The sequence below is a fragment of the Mustela putorius genome, unplaced genomic scaffold (assembly GCF_011764305.1).
Source record: "Mustela putorius furo isolate JIRA1106 unplaced genomic scaffold, ASM1176430v1.1 tig00003899_pilon_pilon_pilon, whole genome shotgun sequence".
In the NCBI taxonomy this organism is placed as follows: domain Eukaryota; kingdom Metazoa; phylum Chordata; class Mammalia; order Carnivora; family Mustelidae; genus Mustela; species Mustela putorius.
This window is the reverse complement of record NW_025422048.1, coordinates 1,384,446-1,404,565: the sequence shown is the minus strand read 5'-3', so window position 1 is coordinate 1,404,565 and position 20,120 is coordinate 1,384,446. Positions and strand designations below refer to the sequence as shown.

The 20,120-nt window shown below is 61.2% G+C and overlaps 3 protein-coding genes across 6 annotated transcripts; 2 read left to right on the top strand and 1 right to left on the bottom strand.

Annotated features, from left to right (window-relative positions):
• The first annotated feature begins 116 nt into the window (after nucleotides 1–116).
• SRPK3 (SRSF protein kinase 3) lies at nucleotides 117–4,787 on the top strand. 2 transcript variants are annotated; one of them, XM_045067989.1, is made up of 15 exons: nucleotides 117–190; nucleotides 279–409; nucleotides 569–677; nucleotides 810–897; nucleotides 1,091–1,178; nucleotides 1,558–1,664; nucleotides 1,744–1,909; nucleotides 2,014–2,039; nucleotides 2,718–2,847; nucleotides 2,969–3,208; nucleotides 3,323–3,423; nucleotides 3,797–3,904; nucleotides 3,973–4,042; nucleotides 4,123–4,215; nucleotides 4,357–4,787. In XM_045067989.1, the coding sequence occupies exons 1-15, from the start codon at nucleotides 132–134 to the stop codon at nucleotides 4,539–4,541; spliced, it is 1,701 nt and encodes a 566-aa protein (XP_044923924.1). In that variant the 5' UTR covers nucleotides 117–131; the 3' UTR covers nucleotides 4,542–4,787. The 2 variants fall into 2 exon arrangements, with proteins under 2 accessions (XP_044923924.1, XP_044923925.1); XM_045067990.1 differs by lacking the exon at nucleotides 3,797–3,904.
• A 41-nt stretch (nucleotides 4,788–4,828) lies between these two features.
• Nucleotides 4,829–14,154, bottom strand: IDH3G (isocitrate dehydrogenase (NAD(+)) 3 non-catalytic subunit gamma). 2 transcript variants are annotated; one of them, XM_004780671.3, is made up of 13 exons: nucleotides 13,997–14,154; nucleotides 10,159–10,263; nucleotides 9,811–9,822; nucleotides 9,521–9,618; nucleotides 8,957–9,069; nucleotides 7,684–7,744; nucleotides 7,454–7,586; nucleotides 7,182–7,315; nucleotides 6,760–6,862; nucleotides 6,524–6,670; nucleotides 5,480–5,574; nucleotides 5,337–5,397; nucleotides 4,829–5,028 (listed from the first exon to the last, which is right to left on the bottom strand). In XM_004780671.3, the coding sequence occupies exons 1-13, from the start codon at nucleotides 14,075–14,077 to the stop codon at nucleotides 4,927–4,929; spliced, it is 1,245 nt and encodes a 414-aa protein (XP_004780728.1). In that variant the 5' UTR covers nucleotides 14,078–14,154; the 3' UTR covers nucleotides 4,829–4,926. The 2 variants fall into 2 exon arrangements, with proteins under 2 accessions (XP_004780728.1, XP_004780729.1); XM_004780672.3 differs by having other exon boundaries at nucleotides 10,159–10,197; nucleotides 13,997–14,153.
• Nucleotides 14,155–14,358: 204 nt separating this feature from the next.
• On the top strand, nucleotides 14,359–18,223 carry SSR4 (signal sequence receptor subunit 4). 2 transcript variants are annotated; one of them, XM_004780668.3, is made up of 6 exons: nucleotides 14,359–14,511; nucleotides 16,401–16,519; nucleotides 17,225–17,299; nucleotides 17,460–17,549; nucleotides 17,821–17,886; nucleotides 18,054–18,223. In XM_004780668.3, the coding sequence occupies exons 1-6, from the start codon at nucleotides 14,445–14,447 to the stop codon at nucleotides 18,156–18,158; spliced, it is 522 nt and encodes a 173-aa protein (XP_004780725.1). In that variant the 5' UTR covers nucleotides 14,359–14,444; the 3' UTR covers nucleotides 18,159–18,223. The 2 variants fall into 2 exon arrangements, with proteins under 2 accessions (XP_004780725.1, XP_004780726.1); XM_004780669.3 differs by having other exon boundaries at nucleotides 14,362–14,511; nucleotides 16,404–16,519.
• Nucleotides 18,224–20,120: the final 1,897 nt, after the last annotated feature.

The window sequence follows — 20,120 nt, the reverse complement described above, 5'->3', positions numbered from 1 at the left end:
GCCGAGCAGCTGGGAGGCTATTTATAAAGGCGGGTGAGATCAGCGGCCGAGGCTATAAATGCGCGGGGCCGCAGCCGGGCCCCACAGGAGCAGCCGCCTGGGGCGCGGGAGCTGCGGGCCGCGCGGCCGGGATGAGCGCCAGCGCGGGTGGCGGCGGCGGCGGCGGGGACAGCGGCGGCAGCAGCAGCAGGTAGGGCTTGGCCCGGGCGCCCGGGGCGGAGGGTGGTAGGGGGGCTCGGCCGCCTTGGCCGTTCGCCGCCCGCTCACCCCACCCGCAGCTCGCAGGCCTCCTGCGGGCCTGAGTCCTCGGGCTCCGAACTCGCCCCCGCCGCGCCGGCGCCGCGGATGTTGCAGGGGCTGCTGGGCTCCGATGACGAGGAGCAGGAGGACCCCAAGGACTACTGCAAGGGTGAGGCAGGCCGCCGGACACAGGGCAGCCCGGGAGGAGGAGGGTGCTGAGGCCGGCCCACGTGGGCCAGGGAGCCGGCGGGGCTGGGCTCTTCCGGGCCACCCCCCTCAACGAGGCAGGCTCCACCGCCCACCCTGCCGTCCGGACTCCCTTCCCCAGGCGGCTACTATCCCGTGAAGATCGGGGACCTGTTCAATGGGCGGTACCACGTGGTGCGCAAGCTGGGCTGGGGCCACTTCTCCACAGTCTGGCTCTGCTGGGACATCCAGTAAGTGGCCCTTCGCCCCACCCCCCAGGGCCCAGGGCCCGCAGGGAGCCTGCCCCTGGGCTTGGTTGGGGCCACCGTGATGCCCCAGGGATCCCACCGGGGCGGCAGCCGACACAGGGCTTGGTGTCGCAGGCGCAAGCGCTTCGTGGCCCTGAAAGTGGTGAAGAGCGCGGGGCACTACACCGAGACGGCGGTGGATGAGATCAAGCTCCTGAAATGTGTGAGGCGCCGCCCTCCGGCTCCCGGGCAGGGCGGAGGCGGAGCTCCGGCGGGGCAGGCTCCAGCTGGCGCCGCCTGGGAGGACCCACAGCAGGCCAGGGAGGGGGAGAGGCGGGCGGGAGCGCCTCAAGGGGTGCCTAAGGGAGCAGCCGCTGATGGGCAGCTTGGAGCTATTCAGGGCCCCTTTGCTCCAGGTCCGAGACAGTGACCCCAGTGACCCCAAGAGAGAGACCATTGTCCAGCTCATCGATGACTTCCGGATCTCAGGGGTGAACGGAGTCCGTATCCTTGTACGATGGACGGGTCGTGCGGCAGCAAGAGCACCGGCTCCTGCCATCCCTGCCGCTAGGGCCTCCGTCCCCCCGACCTACACGAGGGGGGCTTGCGCCTCCCAGGGACACTAGTCTACAAAAGCCCACCGCTTTGGGGGCCTGTGTTCATGTGCCTGGGGGGAGCGGGGGCTGGATGACCAGACTGACACGGATTACCCATCGGGCTGCCGCGGCGGCGGTGTCCTCTCTCAGAGACGAGCACAGGAGGCACCATCCCAACGGGCACACCTGAGAGGGACAGGGACACTGTGCTGACACTAGAGCCTCGGGTGGGTGGGGCCCGCACCGCAGCTGTGGACCCGCCGGCCACCCTTCACTCCTGGCCCCAGATGTGTGCATGGTGCTGGAGGTCCTGGGCCACCAGCTCCTCAAGTGGATCATCAAGTCCAACTACCAGGGCCTGCCCGTGCCATGCGTGAAGAGCATCGTGAGGCAGGTAAGCGCCAGGGGCACCGCAGAGGCAGGGCGTGACGCCAGCCGCCCGGCCGCTGAGGTGCGGGAGGGGCTCTCCCCAGGTGCTGCACGGCCTGGACTACCTGCACACCAAGTGCAAGATCATCCACACGGACATCAAGCCCGAGAACATCCTGCTGTGCGTGGGCGATGCCTACATCAGGCGCCTGGCCACGGAGGCCACAGAGTGGCAGCAGGCGGGGGCCTCGCCCCCATCCCGCTCCACAGGTAGCAGCAGCCTGCATGGGTGGATGGGGGGGGCACTGTGGGCCTCCGCCCCTGCCTGAGTCTCTGTTCCTTTCTCTCCCCCAACACCCAACCTGCCCCTCCAGTCAGCACTGCCCCACAGGAGGTCTTGGTAAGTTGGGGTGCCCCTCTTTCCCTGGGCCTCATCTCCCCATCTCCTCAGAGCTCCCTCCTCGGCCTCTCTGGTCCTGCTGCCTCCCTACCTCCCTGCCCGCTCAGGGATGCAGGTGATGCGCGGGGTGGGTCACAGTCCCTGAACTGCCGCTGGGGGCTGCTGGGTTTGTCACTGTCTTGGCACAAAGACACGGTGTCTCAGCCAGAAAGGGCCCAGGCTGCCCCCAGGAGAGGCCAGCGCCCAGCCAGAGGGAGGTCCCTTGGCTCCTCCCCAAACTTGAGCTCTGGGGAGCAGAATGGGGGCAGGGAGACAGGAGGTGGGCTGGAGTTGGGTGGCACCGCGTATGGTCATCCCAAGTAGTCCGGGGGAGGGGACCTGGGGAGCTCAGTCGTTGGGCGACCGCCTTCCGCTTGGATCATGACCTCCGGATCCTGGGATGGAGCCCATCGGGCTGCCGGCTCAGGGGGAAGCCTGCTTCTCCCTCTCCCCTTCCCTGCTCGTATTTCTGCTCGGTCTTTGTCAAATAAATAAATAAACCAAATCTTTAAAAACAAAGTAGCTCTGGGGCCTGGAAGCCTGGGCCCCCATGAGGCAGGCAGGCCACAGGCAGAGGCTTGGGCTACTCAAGGGACCTGCTGGGAGGGAGGGCCGGGGTGACCCTGGCTCTACTGGCAGACCGGTAAGCTGTCAAAAAACAAGAGGAAAAAGATGCGGCGCAAACGGAGGCAGCAGAAGCGGTTGCTGGAGGAGCGGCTGCGGGACCTGCAGAGGCTGGAGGCCTTGGAAGCGGCAGCCCAGTCGGAGGGTGAGCTGGCGGGGTGGGGGGGAAGCGGGAATCGCCCGTCGGGCCAGCGCAGTCCCCCCACCCGGGGCTGGCAGGCCAGGAGGACTGTCAGCTCAGACGGTGCCTCTGCCCCTCTCTGCAGATGCAGGCTCCAGGCTAGAGGGGGGCAGCGGCTCCACCTCCTCTTCCGGCTGCCATCCTGGAGGGGCCAGGGCCAGCCCATCCCCTGCTTCCTCCTCCCCTGCCGCGGCGGGAGAGCGCAGCCTCAGCCCAGGCTCCCAGACCTCAGGTTTCTCCGGCTCGCTTTTCTCTCCTGCCTCATGTTCCATCCTCTCAGGCTCCTCCAACCAGCGGGAGACCGGGGGCCTCCTGTCGCCCAGCAGTAAGTTGAGTAGGGCCTGCAGCCGGCTTGGTTTGGGGGGTGGGCAGGCAGCTGGCAGGCAGGGTGATGGTGCCCGGCCAGCTCACTCTCTCCACACTTCTCTTCCTTCTCCAGCACCGTTTGGTGCCTCGAACCTCCTGGTGAATCCCCTAGAGCCCCAAAATGCAGACAAGATCAAGATCAAGATCGCAGACCTGGGCAACGCCTGCTGGGTGGTATGAGCTGGCCCAGAAAGCAGAGCCGGGCACCCTGCTGTAAGGGCAGGGGCGCGGGCCAGACCCCAAGGAGCCCGTTGTGGCCTACAATGCCACTCGACCAACCCCAGGGTCCGCCTCGTGACGCAGACCCAGGACTGAGCCCAGACCGGCATCGGTCCCATCCAGTCAGCAGAACTGAACCCACGGCAAGGGGCGGGATCACTGGGAAGAGGCCGGTCCCTCTCGGGACCTCTGGGGACCCTGAGGCTCAGAGCAAACCTCACTGAGCAACCTGGGTAGACGGCCCAGAGGTGGTAGGAGATGGTGGGGGCCGGCGGGGGACAGGCCAGCCATGTCCCCAGCTCCTCCCCAGGGCTGCCCTTGCCTCCAGCACAAGCACTTCACTGAGGACATCCAGACTCGCCAGTACCGGGCGGTGGAGGTGCTGATCGGAGCAGAGTACGGGCCCCCGGCCGACATCTGGAGCACAGCGTGCATGGTACGCCCCGGCTGCTCCAGCCTCGGGCCGGCCCGCCGGCCAGCAGCCTCACCTTCTCCCCCTTCCAGGCCTTCGAGCTTGCCACCGGTGACTACCTATTCGAGCCTCACTCTGGAGAGGACTACAGTCGTGACGAGGGTAGGCAGAGGCCAGCCCTGGGCTCATCCTCGGGGCCTCCCGGCTGCCCGGCCACCTCCCAGCCGCCTCTCTGTCCACAGACCACATCGCTCACATTGTGGAGCTTCTGGGAGACATCCCTCCAGCATTCGCCCTCTCGGGCCGCTACTCGCGGGAGTTTTTCAACCGGAGAGGTAGGGCCGAGCAGGCTTAGTCCACCGGGCTATAGGAGACAGGTCAGGGAGCACAGGCTCCCGAGCGGAGGGAGGACTGCATCCCAGGGCCAGAGGCCTCCCTGGCAGAGCCTAACCTGCAGCCCGTGGACCCGCCCCCAGGGCAGCTGCGGCACATCCACAACCTCAAGCACTGGGGCCTATACGAGGTGCTCATGGAGAAGTACGAGTGGCCCCTGGAACAGGCCACACAGTTCAGCGCCTTCCTGCTGCCCATGATGGAGTACATCCCTGAGAAGCGGGCCAGCGCCGCCGACTGCCTCCAGCATCCTTGGCTCAACCCCTAGGCCCCACCCGGGCTCACCCTCAAGCCCCTCCCAGTGCCTTCAGGGAAAGCGGGACACCTCCTGCTACCCCCAGCTGCCCTCCTCCCCGCTACTAGGCGTCAGCTTCCTCCCGGCCCCACCGCAGGGCAGAGAGATGCTGGAGCCAGGCCCATGGTTCGGAACTCATTCTGCCCCTAACCCTCACCAAGGGCCCCCAGTGGGAAGCGTGCGCATTTCTTTTCTTAATAAAGTGTGAACTGAAACGTAGGCATCCTGGAGTGACAGGAGCACAGCAACCGAGGCTGAGACCAGGGAGGGAAGCGGATTTATTCCGGGGCTGCCCACCAAACCGGCGAAAAAGCTGGGGCGGCAGAGGGGATGCACGGAGGCGGTCCCGGGGGACGGCCTAGGCGTCCACGGCGCGGCCATTGATGATGCGGATGTGGCGGATGATGTCCTGGATGGCCTCCGATGTGGTGCCCTGCCCCCCGATGTCTGGGGTGTGCATCTGCGGGGCACACACAAGCTGGCGCACATGCCAGGGGCCCACCGACACCTGAGCCCTACGCTGCAGGCGGTCTGGGGCCGCCCATGGTCTCCCATAGCTTGCGGGGGCTAAACTGCTGGCAGGAGGGCAGCAGTGGTACCAGCTCCTGCCCAGAAAGACCGACCCGCCCTGGTCCCACCCTCCTCTTGGGGGCAGCGGGAAGCGCCAGGCCCCCCCCACCTCCAGGCCCTCTAGGGGCACAGTGGCCCAACCCTCAACGGGGCCAGGGCTCAGGCGGAAGGCAGGGGAGGGGAGAAGAGGAGCCTCACGTTTTCGTTGTCCATGGACGCCAACACGGCCTTACGGATGGATGTGGCATAGGAATGGAGCCTAGAGAGGGAGAGCGGCTCTCAGGCTCTGCTTCCGAGGGCCTGGCCGGGCGCGGGCGGCCGGGCGTCCAGAAGCTGCTTACTTGAGGTGGTCGAGCATCATGCAACTCGCCAGCAGCGTGGCCGTGGGGTTGGCGATGTTCTTGTTGGCGATGCTCTTGCCCGTGTTCCTCGTGGCCTAGAAGTGGCAAGACAAAGGCAGGGGGAAGGTCTGAATGGAGGGTATGTGAGGCCATTGGTATAATCCAGAGAGATGGAGAGCGGAGCAGTGGGGGGGCCAGTGGCTGGGGCTGGGAGTGCTTGCTAATGTGGCTGGGGTCCCCTCTCGGGGCACCAGAAGTGCTCTGGAACTAGACAGAAGCGATGGCTCCACAGCACTGTGTGTGCGCCTAATACCCCTAAATCGCTCATTTTAAGTGGTTTCATTGTTATGTAAATTTTGCCCTAATTTTTTTTTTTAAGAAAAGCTCTAAAAATAGAAACTAACCGATAGGTAACAAAATGTGGTCTCTCCATACAATGAAATGCTATTCAGACATAAAAGGAACGAAGCTCTGAGCTGTGCTACAGTGTGGGTGAGCCTTAAAAATACCACACTGAGGTACAAAAGCAAAGAAAGAAGAAACAGAGACAGAAACGAAACCCGACTCCGCCAAGCTAAAGCAGCTCATCATAAAAGCCCACGTGGGGAGGGGTGCCTGGGGGGCTCAGTCCGTGAAGCCTCTGCCTCCAGTCCCGCTCAGGATCTCAGGGTCCTGGCATGGAGCCCCCCATTGTGCTTGGAGGGGGACGCAGAGTCCGTGCTGAGCGTGGAGCACTCACTCTCTAAAATCAATCAGTCTAGAAGATCTATCCGAAACACCCAACCACCTCCATTTATAAAAGACGGCCATAAGAGGCAAATCCACAGCGACAGAAAGCAGGTGAGTGGTGGCCAGGGAGGGACAACGAGCAAGTATAGGATTTTCTTTTGGGAGGATGACAACACTTGGGAGTGAGACAGCGGTGACGGCTGCAAAACTCTGAATGACCTAAACCACGGAAGTCCTCCACCTTCAGGGACCCGATGACATGCACGCTACACAGCACGGAGGGGCCGGGAGCCCTGGCCCGCCGGGGCCACTCACCGTCTCAAACACAGCATACACGTGGCCATAGTTGGCCCCGGCCACAAGGCCAGGGCCCCCAACCAGTCCTGCGCAGACGTTGTTGACAATGTTTCCATAGAGATTGGGCATCACCATGACATCGAACTGCTGGGGTCGGGACACCAGCTACGGGACAAGGACACAGATAGGAGCCTGAGCACCGGAAGCCCACAGTGCCTAAGTCAGGCCGCCGGGGAGCCCAGCAGGCTGGCTACCTGCATGGTGGTGTTGTCCACAATCATATTTTCAAAGGTGATCTGCGGATAGCGGGCTGCCACTTCCTTGCAGCACTGGAGGAAGAGCCCATCGCCCAGTTTCCTAGGGGGGGGCATAAGACACCAGTTTGGCCATTTTCATAGTCAGCTGGAGGAATGGGGCATGCAGATGGCCACAGAAGCCGGGTCGTAGCCTCTAACCGGCCCCCGTCTGTGAGACAGGCACAAGCCCCCTCTACCCCGCCCCCAAAGTGTGCATTGTGGTAAACCCGCATCTGGGAAACAGGCAAAGGGGCACAGCCCTGAGCATGGCCCCTCGGTGGGCCCCAAGTCCCTGAGAACAGGCCCAAGGAGGGTGTTCGGTTCGGCTGTTTCCGGACCGCCTGCAGCACGGGTGGGAGCACAGCAGGCCTGGGGCATACATGATGTTGGCTTTGTGCACGGCTGTCACTTTCTTGCGCCCGCTTTCCTGGGCCAGTTTGAAGGCGTATTCAGCGATGCGCAGGGACTTCGCTTTGGTGATGATCTTCAGGCTCTCCACCACTCCAGCCACACTCTGGGACAGGGACAGGGAGAAGAGACCCTCGGGCACAGGTTTTTCTTTGAGTCTGGCCTTCTTTACTGTAGACCCTGGCCAGGCTCGTCATGGCCCCATGACCCAAGGGGATAAGGGGACAGTCTGGATCTCACCCACCTCATGTTCTAGGCTGCTGTACTCGCCCTCTGTGTTTTCCCGGACGATGAGGATATCTATGTCCCTGTGACGGGTCACCACTCCTGGCAGGCTCTTACAGTGGATGACATTGGCGTAGAGGTCCAGGCTGGTGCTGGGGACACAGAGAGAAGAGGAGCCGGTCAATGCCGCTGCCGCTGCCAGCGCGCCCCGCCTGCACGGAGCGCCGACGCCGTGCCCCGGCTGCTCACCGAAGGATGTTGTTTCGGGATTTGTGAGACGGAGGCAGGTTGTGATTGGTTTCAATGTTGCCTGCAAGACAGAAAAAAGACAGGCTGGAAAGGGGACCCCAGGCTCAGCCGTGCCACCATGTTCCCCTTCTTGAGCAAGGAAAACGCGTGTGGAAGGCGGTTCCGACCCGGGGACAAGATGGCTTCCCATAGCAGAAAGGCCTCATAGGGTGGCCGAGTGGCTGAGTGTAGCTTCCACTGTAAGCCCCGTGAGGGCAGGGATGGGGGCGGTGGTGCAAGCGCGTTGGCTTCCCTGATGGCTTCCGAGGACCTGGAACAGCGCCTGGCACGTAGCAGGCACTTGACAGATACTGACTGATGGACGGACTGACCGAGCGAACAAATGAATGAACAAGGGCTGGCAGCCGGCCAGGAGAGCGTGCCAGCCCCTGGGCAGGAAATGGTAAGATCAGGGTCTGGCTGGATGCAAAGTGACGACTCCTGCTTGCTAACGGGCAGGCCAGCCAGGCTGGCGCCAGCAATGTGACCTTGGCCAGTGTCACTGTTAGGCCTCACGTCGAGGTACCACATGAGCCCTGGCTCGGGGGCAGGTGTGGGCCGCCTGGACCCAGGGCAAAAAGAACAGGAACAGCGGGGGCCAGCAGTCACTGGGAAAAGGTGGTCCGTCCAAGGGTGCCAAGTAGAGCAGGCCTATCTCCAGGCCCACCGGGGCCATCGCCCCTCCGAGTCACACCCTGCCCACACCGCCTTAGCCCAGTGCGCCTCGGGCACCTTGCAGCTGCCACGGCTGCTCCTCCTCTTGCCTGCCAGTGCCTCGGGCTCTAGCTGGGGTCAGCTCTGCTCAGAGACAGTGGGTAATATAAAACCAAGGCAAACTCAGGAAGGGCTAGAATTCCTTCCGTGACACCCACAACTGTGCTGGCTGGAGCCAAGGCAGCAGGCAGACGGCTAAAACTGCGACATCTCTGTGACGTCTGGTTCGTGAAAAAGGTTCTGAGAGTCAAAGGTGATCCCAGCAGAGAGGGCTGCCCCAGGAGAGAAGGCAGTGGGAGGAAGCCCTTTACTGAACAGGCTCCCACACAGCCTACTGCCACCAAAATCTCAGAATCGCAGCACACACAGGACCCCAGAAGCTTCTGTTCACTCTCTAAGCACAAGGGTCCTCCCTACCCAGAAAAGGCCTGAAGTCAGAGTTGGGCGGCCCCAGGGACAAGTGTTGGTTGGAAGGGAAAGGAATCAAGTACGGTGTCCCGTTCTGGGCCCCCGGACGCACCCTTCAGGGCCACGCGGTTCCGCCGGATGGCCATGATGGCGTTGCGGACGTCCTCCTCATCAGCACTGGAACTCACGTGCACCTCTTCAAAGTCCACCGGCACACACGCATGCCTGTGGCAGAACTGGGTCAGAGTGGCTGGCCCCAGGCATCCCCCATGGAAGGGGTGCCTCTAGGGGCCTCTAGGAAGCCCAGACGGACCACGGGGTGCAGAGGCCCCCCCACTGCTGCTGCCCACCCTGACCTGGGTCTGACTGACAGGAGACTGGGACCACCGGCGCCAACTAACGGGGCGGGTACTTGAACTCTACGACAGTTAGCAGGACCGGCAGCACCTTCCCCTCGCCCAGGCCAGTCTGGCAGGATCCCAGGCACTGGGATGCAACGCCTGGGCTTACGACCCTCCTGCCGCTGGCGCACTGGGTGCTCAGGCAAAGCCCCAACCAGCGGGCTTCTGGGCTTCCTGCCCCTCTTGGCACAGTTCTCAAACCGCCCCCCCCCCAGGGTGGGCCTGGGGTCCAACCTCCCCTAGGGGTACAGGAAGTGGGCCGAGGGGCTGTGTACCTGAACACAGACTTGACGTGCAACATGAGCTCTGGCCCTATGCCATCGCCCGGGATCATGGTGACCGTGTGCCGTCCACCATACTTCGCCGACGGAGGCTGGAAGGAGGGGAGAGTGCACATGGGCTCGGCAGGCCACGAGAGGCCAGCTCGGGGTACCTTACCGCAGCACCCCCCCACCCCACCCCTGTCAGGAGCCCAGCAGCCATCCCCACCCGTGCCTGGACTTGGGTCACTCCCAAAGCAACTAAAAGCCCCAAAACCTAATAGGCAGATGAGAAGAATACTCACAATTGTTTGTTGCTAGAGGGGGAACGGGAAGGAAGAAGACACCTGTCAGCCAAGGTTGGAGGGACAAGGCCGCGCCCAGGGAACGGGGCCTTGTCCCTGGGGACAGCGTGCAGTACAGCTCGGGTAAGGAGCAGGGGAGGGCCATCCCTGGAGACCGTGCCGCAGAGGGCAGGACGCGGGGGGCCAGGCAACAAAGGCACAGCGCACACGCATATACACAAACATACGCGCCTCTGCACACACACATGCTCACACACACACACACCTACAGGCTACACACGCCGACAGTGCTGACACACGTGTAAGCACCCGCAGACACGCGGACACGACGCTTGGGCAGGTACTTACTGAGATGCTCCTCCGGGGGGCCTCATGGGCACTGAGAACCTGGCAAAGAGAACCCAGATGCCGACGGCTGCTGTCCAGCCCATCCGGCAAAGGCCAGCTGAAGTCCTGGCAGGGGAGAGGGACCATTCCCACCGTACTCAGACCGGTCCCACGTGTCATCCCCTCATGGCCACCATACAGCACCACGTGGGGAGGAGCACACAGTGCGCAGTCAGTCAGAGCACCATGCAGGGCGGCGGCAAGTCAGCAGCTGAAGAAGCATTCGTCTCCCTCCCCCTTCTTTGTTGTTTGATTCTTTTTTTTTAAAGATTTTATTTATTTATTTGACAGACAGAGATCTCAAGTAGGCAGAGAGGCAGGCAGAGAGAGAGAGAGGAGGAAGCAGGCTCCCTGCGGAGCAGAGAGCCCGATGCGGGGCTCGATCCCAGGACCCTGAGATCATGACCTGAGCTGAAAGCAGAGGCTTTAACCCACTGAGCCACCCAGGCGCCCCTGTTGTCTGATTCTTTTTCAGCAATTATTCCTGCTCTGAGGTATAACTTTTATAACTAACTTGCGATTATGTAAAAGTTTTTAACACAGTGAACGTGGCACAACAGAGAAGTCCATCATAACAAACCACAGGGCCATCACGACAATCATTTTATCGTTTTCTAAATCTTTTTTCCTTATTGCAAAAGCAGCATACAGTCCTAACATGGAGATCAGAAGAAGACGATAGCCCCCAGGTCCCTGCCCACTCAGAGGCAGTCACTGCTGGCATGGCGGGGAACGGCCCTCTGGAAGCACAAGCCCGAAGCAAACGAGGCACAGAAAATCCAACCATTTTAAAAAGAGAAACAGGCACCGATCTCTTGGAAGGCTTTCATGAGTTACTGCAAAAGTGCCTTGTGCCCTGCATGGGAGATGAGTATCCCCCAACCCCGACTCAGAAACAACCACATTTGGCCACACCAAAGCCACGTCTGACAGCTCCAGAGTAAAAGCTGTTCGAGCCAAAGGGGACCGGCATTGAGAAGTGATCCATCCAGAGCCCCCACGCTATCCCGGAGGTAAAAGCCTGTGTCTGAGGCGCCACTGCAGTGGGGCTGCAGGTCCTCACAGTTTCCTCCCTGCTATGCCCCACCTGGGAACACACCCAGGTGTCCTTCAACCCAAAGAGGAAGGGACAGAGCCAAGGTCCTTTTTGTCCCTTGGAGATGCCCTGCCACTTGCCTACCGGGACGGTACAGAGTGCTCTGGCCAAGAGCACCGTCACCGCAGCTGTTTGGCGAAGAGCCACACCTTCCTCCTAGAAGTCTAGACAGAGAATGACCACCCGCTAGGGGTCTCCGTGGCTGGTACTCATGAGGCACCAGCCCGCACAAGCTCAGGCAGCACTGGTGTGCCGGTCACCTGCCCAAGCCAGGGGGTGGGGGGTGGGGAGGGCTGACCACTAGGACAAAAGTCTCCAGGTTTCAGCTCATCCATGTGGCCCCTGGATCCACGGCGACAGGCCCACCCACTCGTGGCTTTCCTATTTTTCTGTCCAGCACTTGTCAGTATCTGGATTCATCTTATTTGTCGGTCCTTGGTACAACTTGTGGACGGAGACTTCCACTGGCCTTCTTCCAGGAAGCCTTCTGTGTTGCCTTAAAGGCTGAGCTGTGGGTCCCCCTGGGCTCCCAAAGCCCTACCTACTCCCTCCCCACCATCCACAAGCTCCTTAGGCTGACCCTAGTACCTGCCTTGCTTCCTCTCCCACCCTAAACTCTTGAGAGTGGCAGCCTTGTCTGTCCAGCTCCTTACTGTCATCGCGAAACCCGGCAGGATCTCTGGTCCAGAGCTTAGACATAAGAAACATTTCCCGCATTAGTGAGCACAAAGGAAAATGGAGGAAGGGATGGTGGGTTTGGGGGCCAGGGAGGCCTCAGTCCAAATCCACCATCCACTATTTCTGGTAGCAAACAGCTTAAGCTTGCTAAGCTTCTTGTCCTCACGTAAAAAACCCACAGAATCGAGATACGCACTTTATGTGGCTGCTGGGAGGAGGAAGCAAACCATTTGGTCCCCAGCAAGGCACACCCACCCACACACCACCCCTGGTCCCACCAGCTCCTTACGCCAGTATTTGATCCTGGGTAGACCCCTACAGCTCCGAGGAGTAGTTCCTCCTGGGAGTCCACTGGCCCTAAGCAAGTACCTCGGCCGTGGTGGTGACCGCCTGCACTAGCTCTGTATCTGGGCACCCACCCCTAACCCTTCCCTCGGAACACATCATCACCTGAGCTAAACCTCTCCACCACCCAGTCCCTGTGCGAGATGTTTCTTCAGGCTTTACTCAAAGACCCAGAGACTTACTTACTTCCCTACCTTGCTCTGGACAGACACAGGCACGTTCTTCCTTCACGGGGTTACAAAGGTTCTGCCTCACACCTAGGCTGCTCTGTGAAGCCACCCATCAAAGCCCAGTTTAAAGCAGGGTGGGTTACACACACAGGCCTACTGCTTATTCCTTAAGCAGGAGGGTAGACTGTCAGTCATCCTTTGATAGTACCACAGAAAGAAAGGAGTCCACAGTGGTACGTGTTCCTGCCAAAGGATTCACACACTCCAAACCTTAGTGAGGCTTCTTTCGTCAGCGTGTTCTGTTAGGTCAAGTGCCAATGATGGCTGCATGTTTTTCCACATGTTTTTCCATAGGGACCAAAGATCTGGGGTCCATCTCCAAAGCTTCCCATATCCAGGACACCCAGTCTCAGGGCAAAGCACTGCCCAGCTACCAAATGTCCTCTGCGCCCATCCCCACCCCGACATGGACACAAGCACACATGGAAGAGGTTAGGGAGGAGACAAATGTCTTCACCGAGACCCCACGAGAGCCGCCGGGCCTCTGGCAAGTTCCTGATCAGCATGCTCGGAGAAATGAGAATTTCATAAAGCGTAAGCTGTCACAGTGTACACTTCCTAAGGAGTCAGGCAGAAGCATATCAGATGCGTCTACAAGTAGTGTCAGCAAAGTCACAGGTTTCTGGAAGGTCAGGGTTGGCTAGATCCTTTAAGACAGAGGGGAAACTGGAGCCCAGAACAGGAGGGTGGACATACTGTGGATCAGTCCGGGAAGCCAGACCTGGAGGTCATACCTCTTGACTCCTAGAGCAAGTCCCTGCTCTCTAATGCTTCGGATGGCTTCCCATCCACCCAGGGACTAAGTTATTCTCGCTTAAGTGTGTAAAGAAAGAGGAATGAGACCCGAATAACCAAGATCCTGAACGGAGAACTGAGAAAGCATGGTCCCCACGGCCTCCCACCTCACCAGTCTCAGGAAATCAAGCACTGTCCCATTCCAGAAGGCAGCAAGGAAAAGGCATCTGGGCTATAAAAACCTCTGGGGCTGGGGTGTGGTATCGGGGGTACTGGCGAACTGGTTCTCCAGCTCTACTGGGGTAAGTGACAAAGCGGTCCGCCATAGAAAAACCCGAGGACGAATGGGGGCTGGGAACCAGAATCCAAAGGCGGCAAGAACGAGGAGGGCCGGGACACGTGACCGCCTCAGAAGGGCTCTCACAATGACACTAGGGAGGTGACACTGGGCCCGCTGCTGCCCACTCACCACGCCGGTCCGTAGCTCCCCCCACCCGCTCAAGATGCAGACCCCTGGGGAAGTCGGACGAGAGTCAACTTTAGCTAAGCCCTTCACTGACAGCGGAGGGAGCCAATCAACTCCGGCGCGTAGCCCACTCTCCGCCCCTCGAGGGGCCCACAGCCAATCGGGCTCCAAGACGCTCCGCAAGCCTGCTGTCTCCGGACCGGCCCAGCGAGCGCTGCGGCTGTCCCGCTGCCCACTGCCCCTTCTCACCTCCCAAGGACGGCAAAGGAGGGCAGGTCTGAGCACTGCCTTTGCAGCGCCACCGACGACCGCTGCCACCTTCAGCGCCATGACGGAAAGTGAGAGCAGCCGCACGTCCAGAAACGCAGACACCGCTCTCGCGAGAGTTGGGCAGGGTGGGAACTGCCGGAAGTGGGCACGGACCCGGCAGTGCGCACGCGCACGGCCGCGCCGGTTCCCAAGCCCTTTTCCGGCGCGGAGAGCGCCGCCGCCGCCGCCGCCGCCGCCATCTTGATGGGGCGGCCACCTGGGCCACTGGTCTGGGGAGGGGACACGTCAGTGCCGCCAGCGACGTCACAGGCCCGCCCGGCCCGCCGGCGCCTGATTGGCTGCCACTGCTGCTTACGCGTCGCGCTTCCTCCTCTGCCCCTCATGTTCAGGGGAGTCGCTCTCTTTTTCCCTCGGCAGAGAAGAGGCAATGGCGGCGCTGGCATCTTTCGGCGCCCTGGCGCTACTCCTGCTGTCCAGCCTCTCCTGCTGCTCAGGTAGCGGCCTGGCCGGAGCTCGTTTCTGGCGAGCCTCTCTCCCACGACTGGTGGTGCGTGGGGGGAGGAGGGGTGCGGGCGAAGCAGGGTTCTGGGCCTTCTTTCTCCGAGAGGCAGGTGGCCTCGGGGCGCGGCGGCCGAGGCCACCACGCGCTCCCGCACCACACACGTTTACCCAGCAGCTGCTGGGAGAAACAGCCGAAGCTTTTCTCTGACAACTCCCGCGAGGAAGAGCCCCAGAGTCTGTCCTGTGCGCCCGCTTCCCAGCTCCAGCAGGGAGAGTGACACCCGTCCCTGCTCCCCTTCCGGAGCTCCCAGTCCCGGAGGACGAGGAGGGGGGTCGGACAAGAGCAAAACTGTGCAGCTCGGGGTGATAGGAGTGAGAAACTAGGCTGGTGGGAGAGCAGGCACCTGACCCGCCGAGGTGGGACCGGGCCTCCCCAGGCAGGGAGCTGTAAATGAACGGGGGAAGCAGGGTTGTGCCAAGCAGAGGGACCATGAGCTCCGGCAAGTTAGACAAGAGCAGAAGAAGAGGCGGGGGGGGGGGCGGGTTGGAGGGTGAAACGGGTTGGGAGCAGGGGAGGGCTTGGGTGCCAGGCCGGACTGTTCACCTTTTCCCTGAGGCCCTGGGGTATTATTAAGGGGCTTTTCAGGAGAGCTGAACCACAGTCAGATAGTGAGCATTCTTGCGAGATTCTTAACACCTGGTGGCAGGGTTGAGCTCAAACTGGAGTCTAGAAGTGTGTTTAGGAGGAGGTCCTTGCCAGAACAGCGCTAGGCTTGGGGTGCCTGGACTGGGTCCGGGATCCCATATGTACATTCACTTTACCTGCCTTGCTCAGTTCAGAGCCCCTGGTGCCTGGAGTGTCGCGTCAGCCTAACTGGGTTTCTTGCCTGCATCCTTTTCACCTGCCCTTTGGGAATTAGCCACAGTGTAGCCACTGAGGTCTGGAAAGGACAAACCTGGCAGTAAAATCCTTTGGTGCGCCACAGGGTCCATAGGACAATGGCCAAGCTTAGTGGGACACAGATGTGACTCCTGAGAACCAGCCCCCACAGATGTTCCCAGGCTGCTTCCTCCTGCTGCCCAGACCCAAAGCTTCTCTGTCTCAGTCTAACACATGGCTGTGCCAGGACACATTCGGAGAGCAGCTGCCAGAGAACTTTCCACTGGTAGCATCTGCTTGGCACCCTATGATTTAGGCAGTGCGCTTCCTATAACCTGTACAAGTTAGGTCTTCAGCAGTGTGGAGGTGGCTGAAGCAGCATCCTTTCTGTCCAGACAGCCCTGTTAAAGGGGACAAGATGTGCTGATTTCCTTTCCTTGGGCAACACTGGGTCCGGTCTTGGCTTTCTCTCAGCTGCGGCTGGAGGCAGAGACCCTTCATCTCAAGGCCTCATGCGTTGCAAGCAGCGCTATGCTTGGTGCCTGCAGAGGGTGCCTTCTGTCAACTGTCCAGGGCAGCCTGCAGCCCCAAATCATTGCATGGCTTCCCCGTTGCACGTCCGGGCAGAGGTAGCAGTTGTGCAGTGAACTCCTCCCGTTGCTGCTGCCCCTCCCCCCAATAAGCGCGCGCACTCTTTGTGTCTCTCTCTCCCTCCGTCTCCCCTGCTCTTCTTTTGCGCTCACATTTAGGTTCACCTATACAGAGCCTTTCTATCCACCTCCCCAGCCTTCCTTCACGGCCATGCCGCCTTGCCTCCCCTTACCACTGCATTTCTGACTAAGCATTTGGATCCGTCTCCCACCTCCCCACCTGACAGGTTGCAAAGGGCCCTGTATGTCAACTGACAAGGTCTGGGAAGTGGGTCTGGGTGGCCCCTTCTGCCCCCTAGCCCAGCACACACAAGTTAGGCTTTGCGTAGACCTTTCTACCTCCTCCCCACAGCAGAGGCCTGCGTGGAACCCCAGATCACCCCTTCCTACTACACCACCTCGGATGCTGTCATTTCCACTGAGACTGTTTTCATCGTAGAGATCTCCCTGACGTGCAAGAACAGGGTCCAGGTGAGGCAGCAGGGGTTCAGCCAGGAAGTGCTGGGGCAGGAAGTAGGCAGCGAGCCTGGGGCAGCCGTTTCTCACTGGCAGTTGATGGGGTCAGACCCACCTACCCACGCAGGCGGAGGGAGAGCGAGGGTTCCAACGGATGGGTGTAGGAGAGCGAGCTCAGGATACAGCCAGGCCAGACCATTTAAAGCAGGTGTTACACAAACATTTTCTTAGTCTGCTCTGCCTGGGTGCGAAACCATGAGCAGACGTCTTGCTGTGCCTGGTGAGAGTGTATAACGAAGTGAGAAACAGCAGGGCTGTAGCCCCAGGGCTCCTGTGTCCCTTCTCTGGTTGTTGTCTGCCATGGTGTGGCCTTTCTGGTGTGACTGCAACACTCCATGGGCGGCTCATTGGATAACCCTGGACCCCAGTGCCCGCTTCTGGGCTCAGAGGCATAATGACTACACTTGAGTCAACCTGTCTCTATCCACAGTTAACGGGCTTGCTGTGGGTTAGGGAGGCTAGGCCACAGGGGGGATGTGCCTCCCCCGACATGGGGAGACACGCAGAGAGGCAGTGACCGCATCGATGGCTTCATGGCATGGCCCTGGTTCTCCCGTCATACCCCCTGCAGACACACCACAGTCCCTGTGGGCAGCACAGTGGGGCTTCTGCTGGCCGCCAGAGAGTGGGGAAGGTGACTGTCTTTGTCCCCTCTCCCAGAACATGGCTCTTTATGCTGATGTCAGTGGAAAGCAGTTTCCTGTCACCCGGGGCCAGGACGTGGGACGCTATCAGGTAAGGGATGCTGCGGTTGCCGTTTGAGTGGAGGTCACCCGCTCACTAGGACTCCGAAGCCCTGGGGGTGGCCCAGTGGAGGAGCACTGAGGTGCTGTGGCGTGGCCGGCTGGTGGGGGGCACTGTCAGCTCCAGCCAGGGCCGAACGTCCCCAACCCAGGTGTCCTGGAGCGTAGACCACAAGAGCGCCCGCGCAGGCACCTACGAGGTCAGATTCTTCGATGAGGAGTCCTACAGCCTCCTGAGGAAGGTGAGGGTCGGCCTCCTGCAGCCCTGCCCTGGCCTCCGGGAGGGGGGGGCGTGCCCCACTTCACAGCTGCTTCTGCCCTGCAGCCCCCCTCACCGTGGCTCCAGGCCAATAGGGACCTCGAGTTCGGGGAGCAAATCGGCCGGGTGGGCATTTCCCGTGCTCCTCTCTCGCCTGGTTCTCCTCTCCCATGACCCAGGCCAATGTTCCTGCCTGCCCAACCCCCGCCCTACCCTACCCGGCAGGACCCGCCACCCCAGCCTTCCCTTTGCAGGCTCAGAGAAATAATGAGGATATTTCCGTCATCCCGCCCCTGTTCACAGTCCGTGTGGACCACCGGGTGAGTGCGCCGGAGACCCCGCCCGGGCTCAGCAAGCCTTGCCCTTTCCGAGGGAAGGGATGAAGCCACAGTTGGCCAGCGCCGCGCACCCTGGAGGGAGAGGGACTTGGACTGGCTGGCTTCCCACCGGCTCTCCCCCGACCTGATTCCGGTCTCCTTTCTTGCAGGGCACCTGGAACGGGCCCTGGGTCTCTACCGAGGTGTTGGCTGCTGCCATCGGCCTGGTGATCTACTACCTGGCCTTCAGTGCCAAGAGTCACATCCAGGCCTGAAGGCGGCACCCCGGGGCTGTGGCTACTTTCAATAAACAGTTGCTGGCTCTGACCGGCATTCAGGACGTGGGCTCCTGACTCGCACTGTCCTGCCTCTGCGCACGGGCAGAGCCGGGGGGCCGGTGCCCATACCCACCGGGCAGTGTAGGGTTAGTGTTTGCTCCACGCTCTGCCATCACAGGTTCTCCTTCCTTGGCCCCCGGTTCAGCCTTCCCTGCCTGCTGCTCCCCGCCCCGCCGTGTCTGCCTTCTGTCCTCCCAGCTGTATGATCTTCTCCGGGTGGCCGTCCTATCAGCAGACAGAGATGACTGCCCCAGGCACAGACATGGGCAAGATGACATGCCCCCCCCACCTCTGAGGAGCCAGCTGCCACCCTCTTCCAGTTTCGGCCTCGCTCCTGCTCTGTCGCCCCGTCCTGCGCCAAGAGGGTGGCTAGTGACCTGGCCCTGCCTGGGGACCTCCTCCAGACTGGGGAACACCAGCCTCTCCCTGTGCCTTGTCCCTCACTCCTCTGGACGTGGGGGGGGGGATGTAAAGACTGGTCAGCCCGGGGAGACCCTCAGAAGAGCTGGCTCCTGACTGCCGAGGCCGGGGCTCCAGCCAGAGACTTGCGGTCAGTCCCCTGAGGATCAGACCAGGCTGGGACTACTAGTGGGTGGGCTTTCTGGGTTTCAGAGAAAGACCCACGGTGGGAGTTCAAGGGCTGCCTGCTGCTACCCCTCACTGCCAAGAAGTGAAAGGCGGTGGGTCCCCACGTCCTGCCAACGGTCTGCAGGGCAGGCAGGGTGGACAGTGGCAGCCGTTGGCCGAGTGGCTCTTGGTTGTGCTCAACATGAAGTCATTGTTCCAGGGCAGCAGCAGCTGAGGGTCGCCGGCCTTGCTGGTACCTCCTCTCCCAGTGTTGGCTTCTGCAGGGCAAGGGACACCGGCTGACGGGCCCGCATCCAGCACTGGGCCTCCAGCGCTCCCCTCTCTCCCAGGGCAAGGTTGGAGTGCCCCTAGTGCCCACAAAGTCACCCAGAGACGGGTTAGCCTCGGTCTCCAACTGATCTCCAGCCAGTTTCCTGCAGTAGGGACTGAGTCCTTGGATCCCCATCTGTCCCCACAGGGCCCGCTTGGGGCCCAGGTGTCCTCTCCAGAGGAAGAGATGTGCCCAGTGCTGGACTCCAGGGTCCCCGGAGGGCAGAGGCAGCCGATGGCTCCAGGACGAGCCCCAGCCCCTTGAGCTCCCATGTGCCCCTCACCACCAAGCGCTTTCCTGCCTTCCGGCTTGCTGGTGTTCCAGGGCTGCCTTGCAATGTGCTGGGCCTTCCCTCCCGGCTGCTCAGACAACAGTTCACAGATGGGGCCAGCCCTCAGGGCCCAGCCTTCCCTGCAGAGCAGCTGGCTTCTGGAACACTCGCTCTGATTTCTCACTCATGCCAATCACTGCAAATTAGGGAGATCAGCAACAGGACTATGCTGATGTTTCCCGGTGGAATCTTCACGCATCCTCGCTGGCTCCAGTGGCGTGTCAGGAGACCGCTCCTCCGCTGCTGTACTGCCCACCCCAGGGGGCGCTGCACGCGCACACACCCCAGGGCCCCACCCAGCACTTAGCGTGCTTCCTGGCACTTAGCAGATGCCCCACCGTTTGCAGCCAAATGCTCGAGGTTCCATGCAGTGCAGCAAACCACAGGGCATCTGCTAAGTGGCGGAGGAGGGCAGAACCCGCTTCTCAAGGGTTCCACTAGACCAGCGTTGTCCTCCACATGGCAGAGACCTGGTTGAGCACTGATGGCAGGGCCTGCCTCTGACCATCACTCTGTGACCTCACTCTTGTGAAACGATCCCGGTGACGGTCAACACCTCCTCTCAGAGCACAAGATGGACTTGAGAAGACCCCGCTGCTCCGCAGTGATAGAGAAAGCACAGATGCAGAGCTTTGAACTGACCCCAGCCCTCCCACCCCACCACAACTGG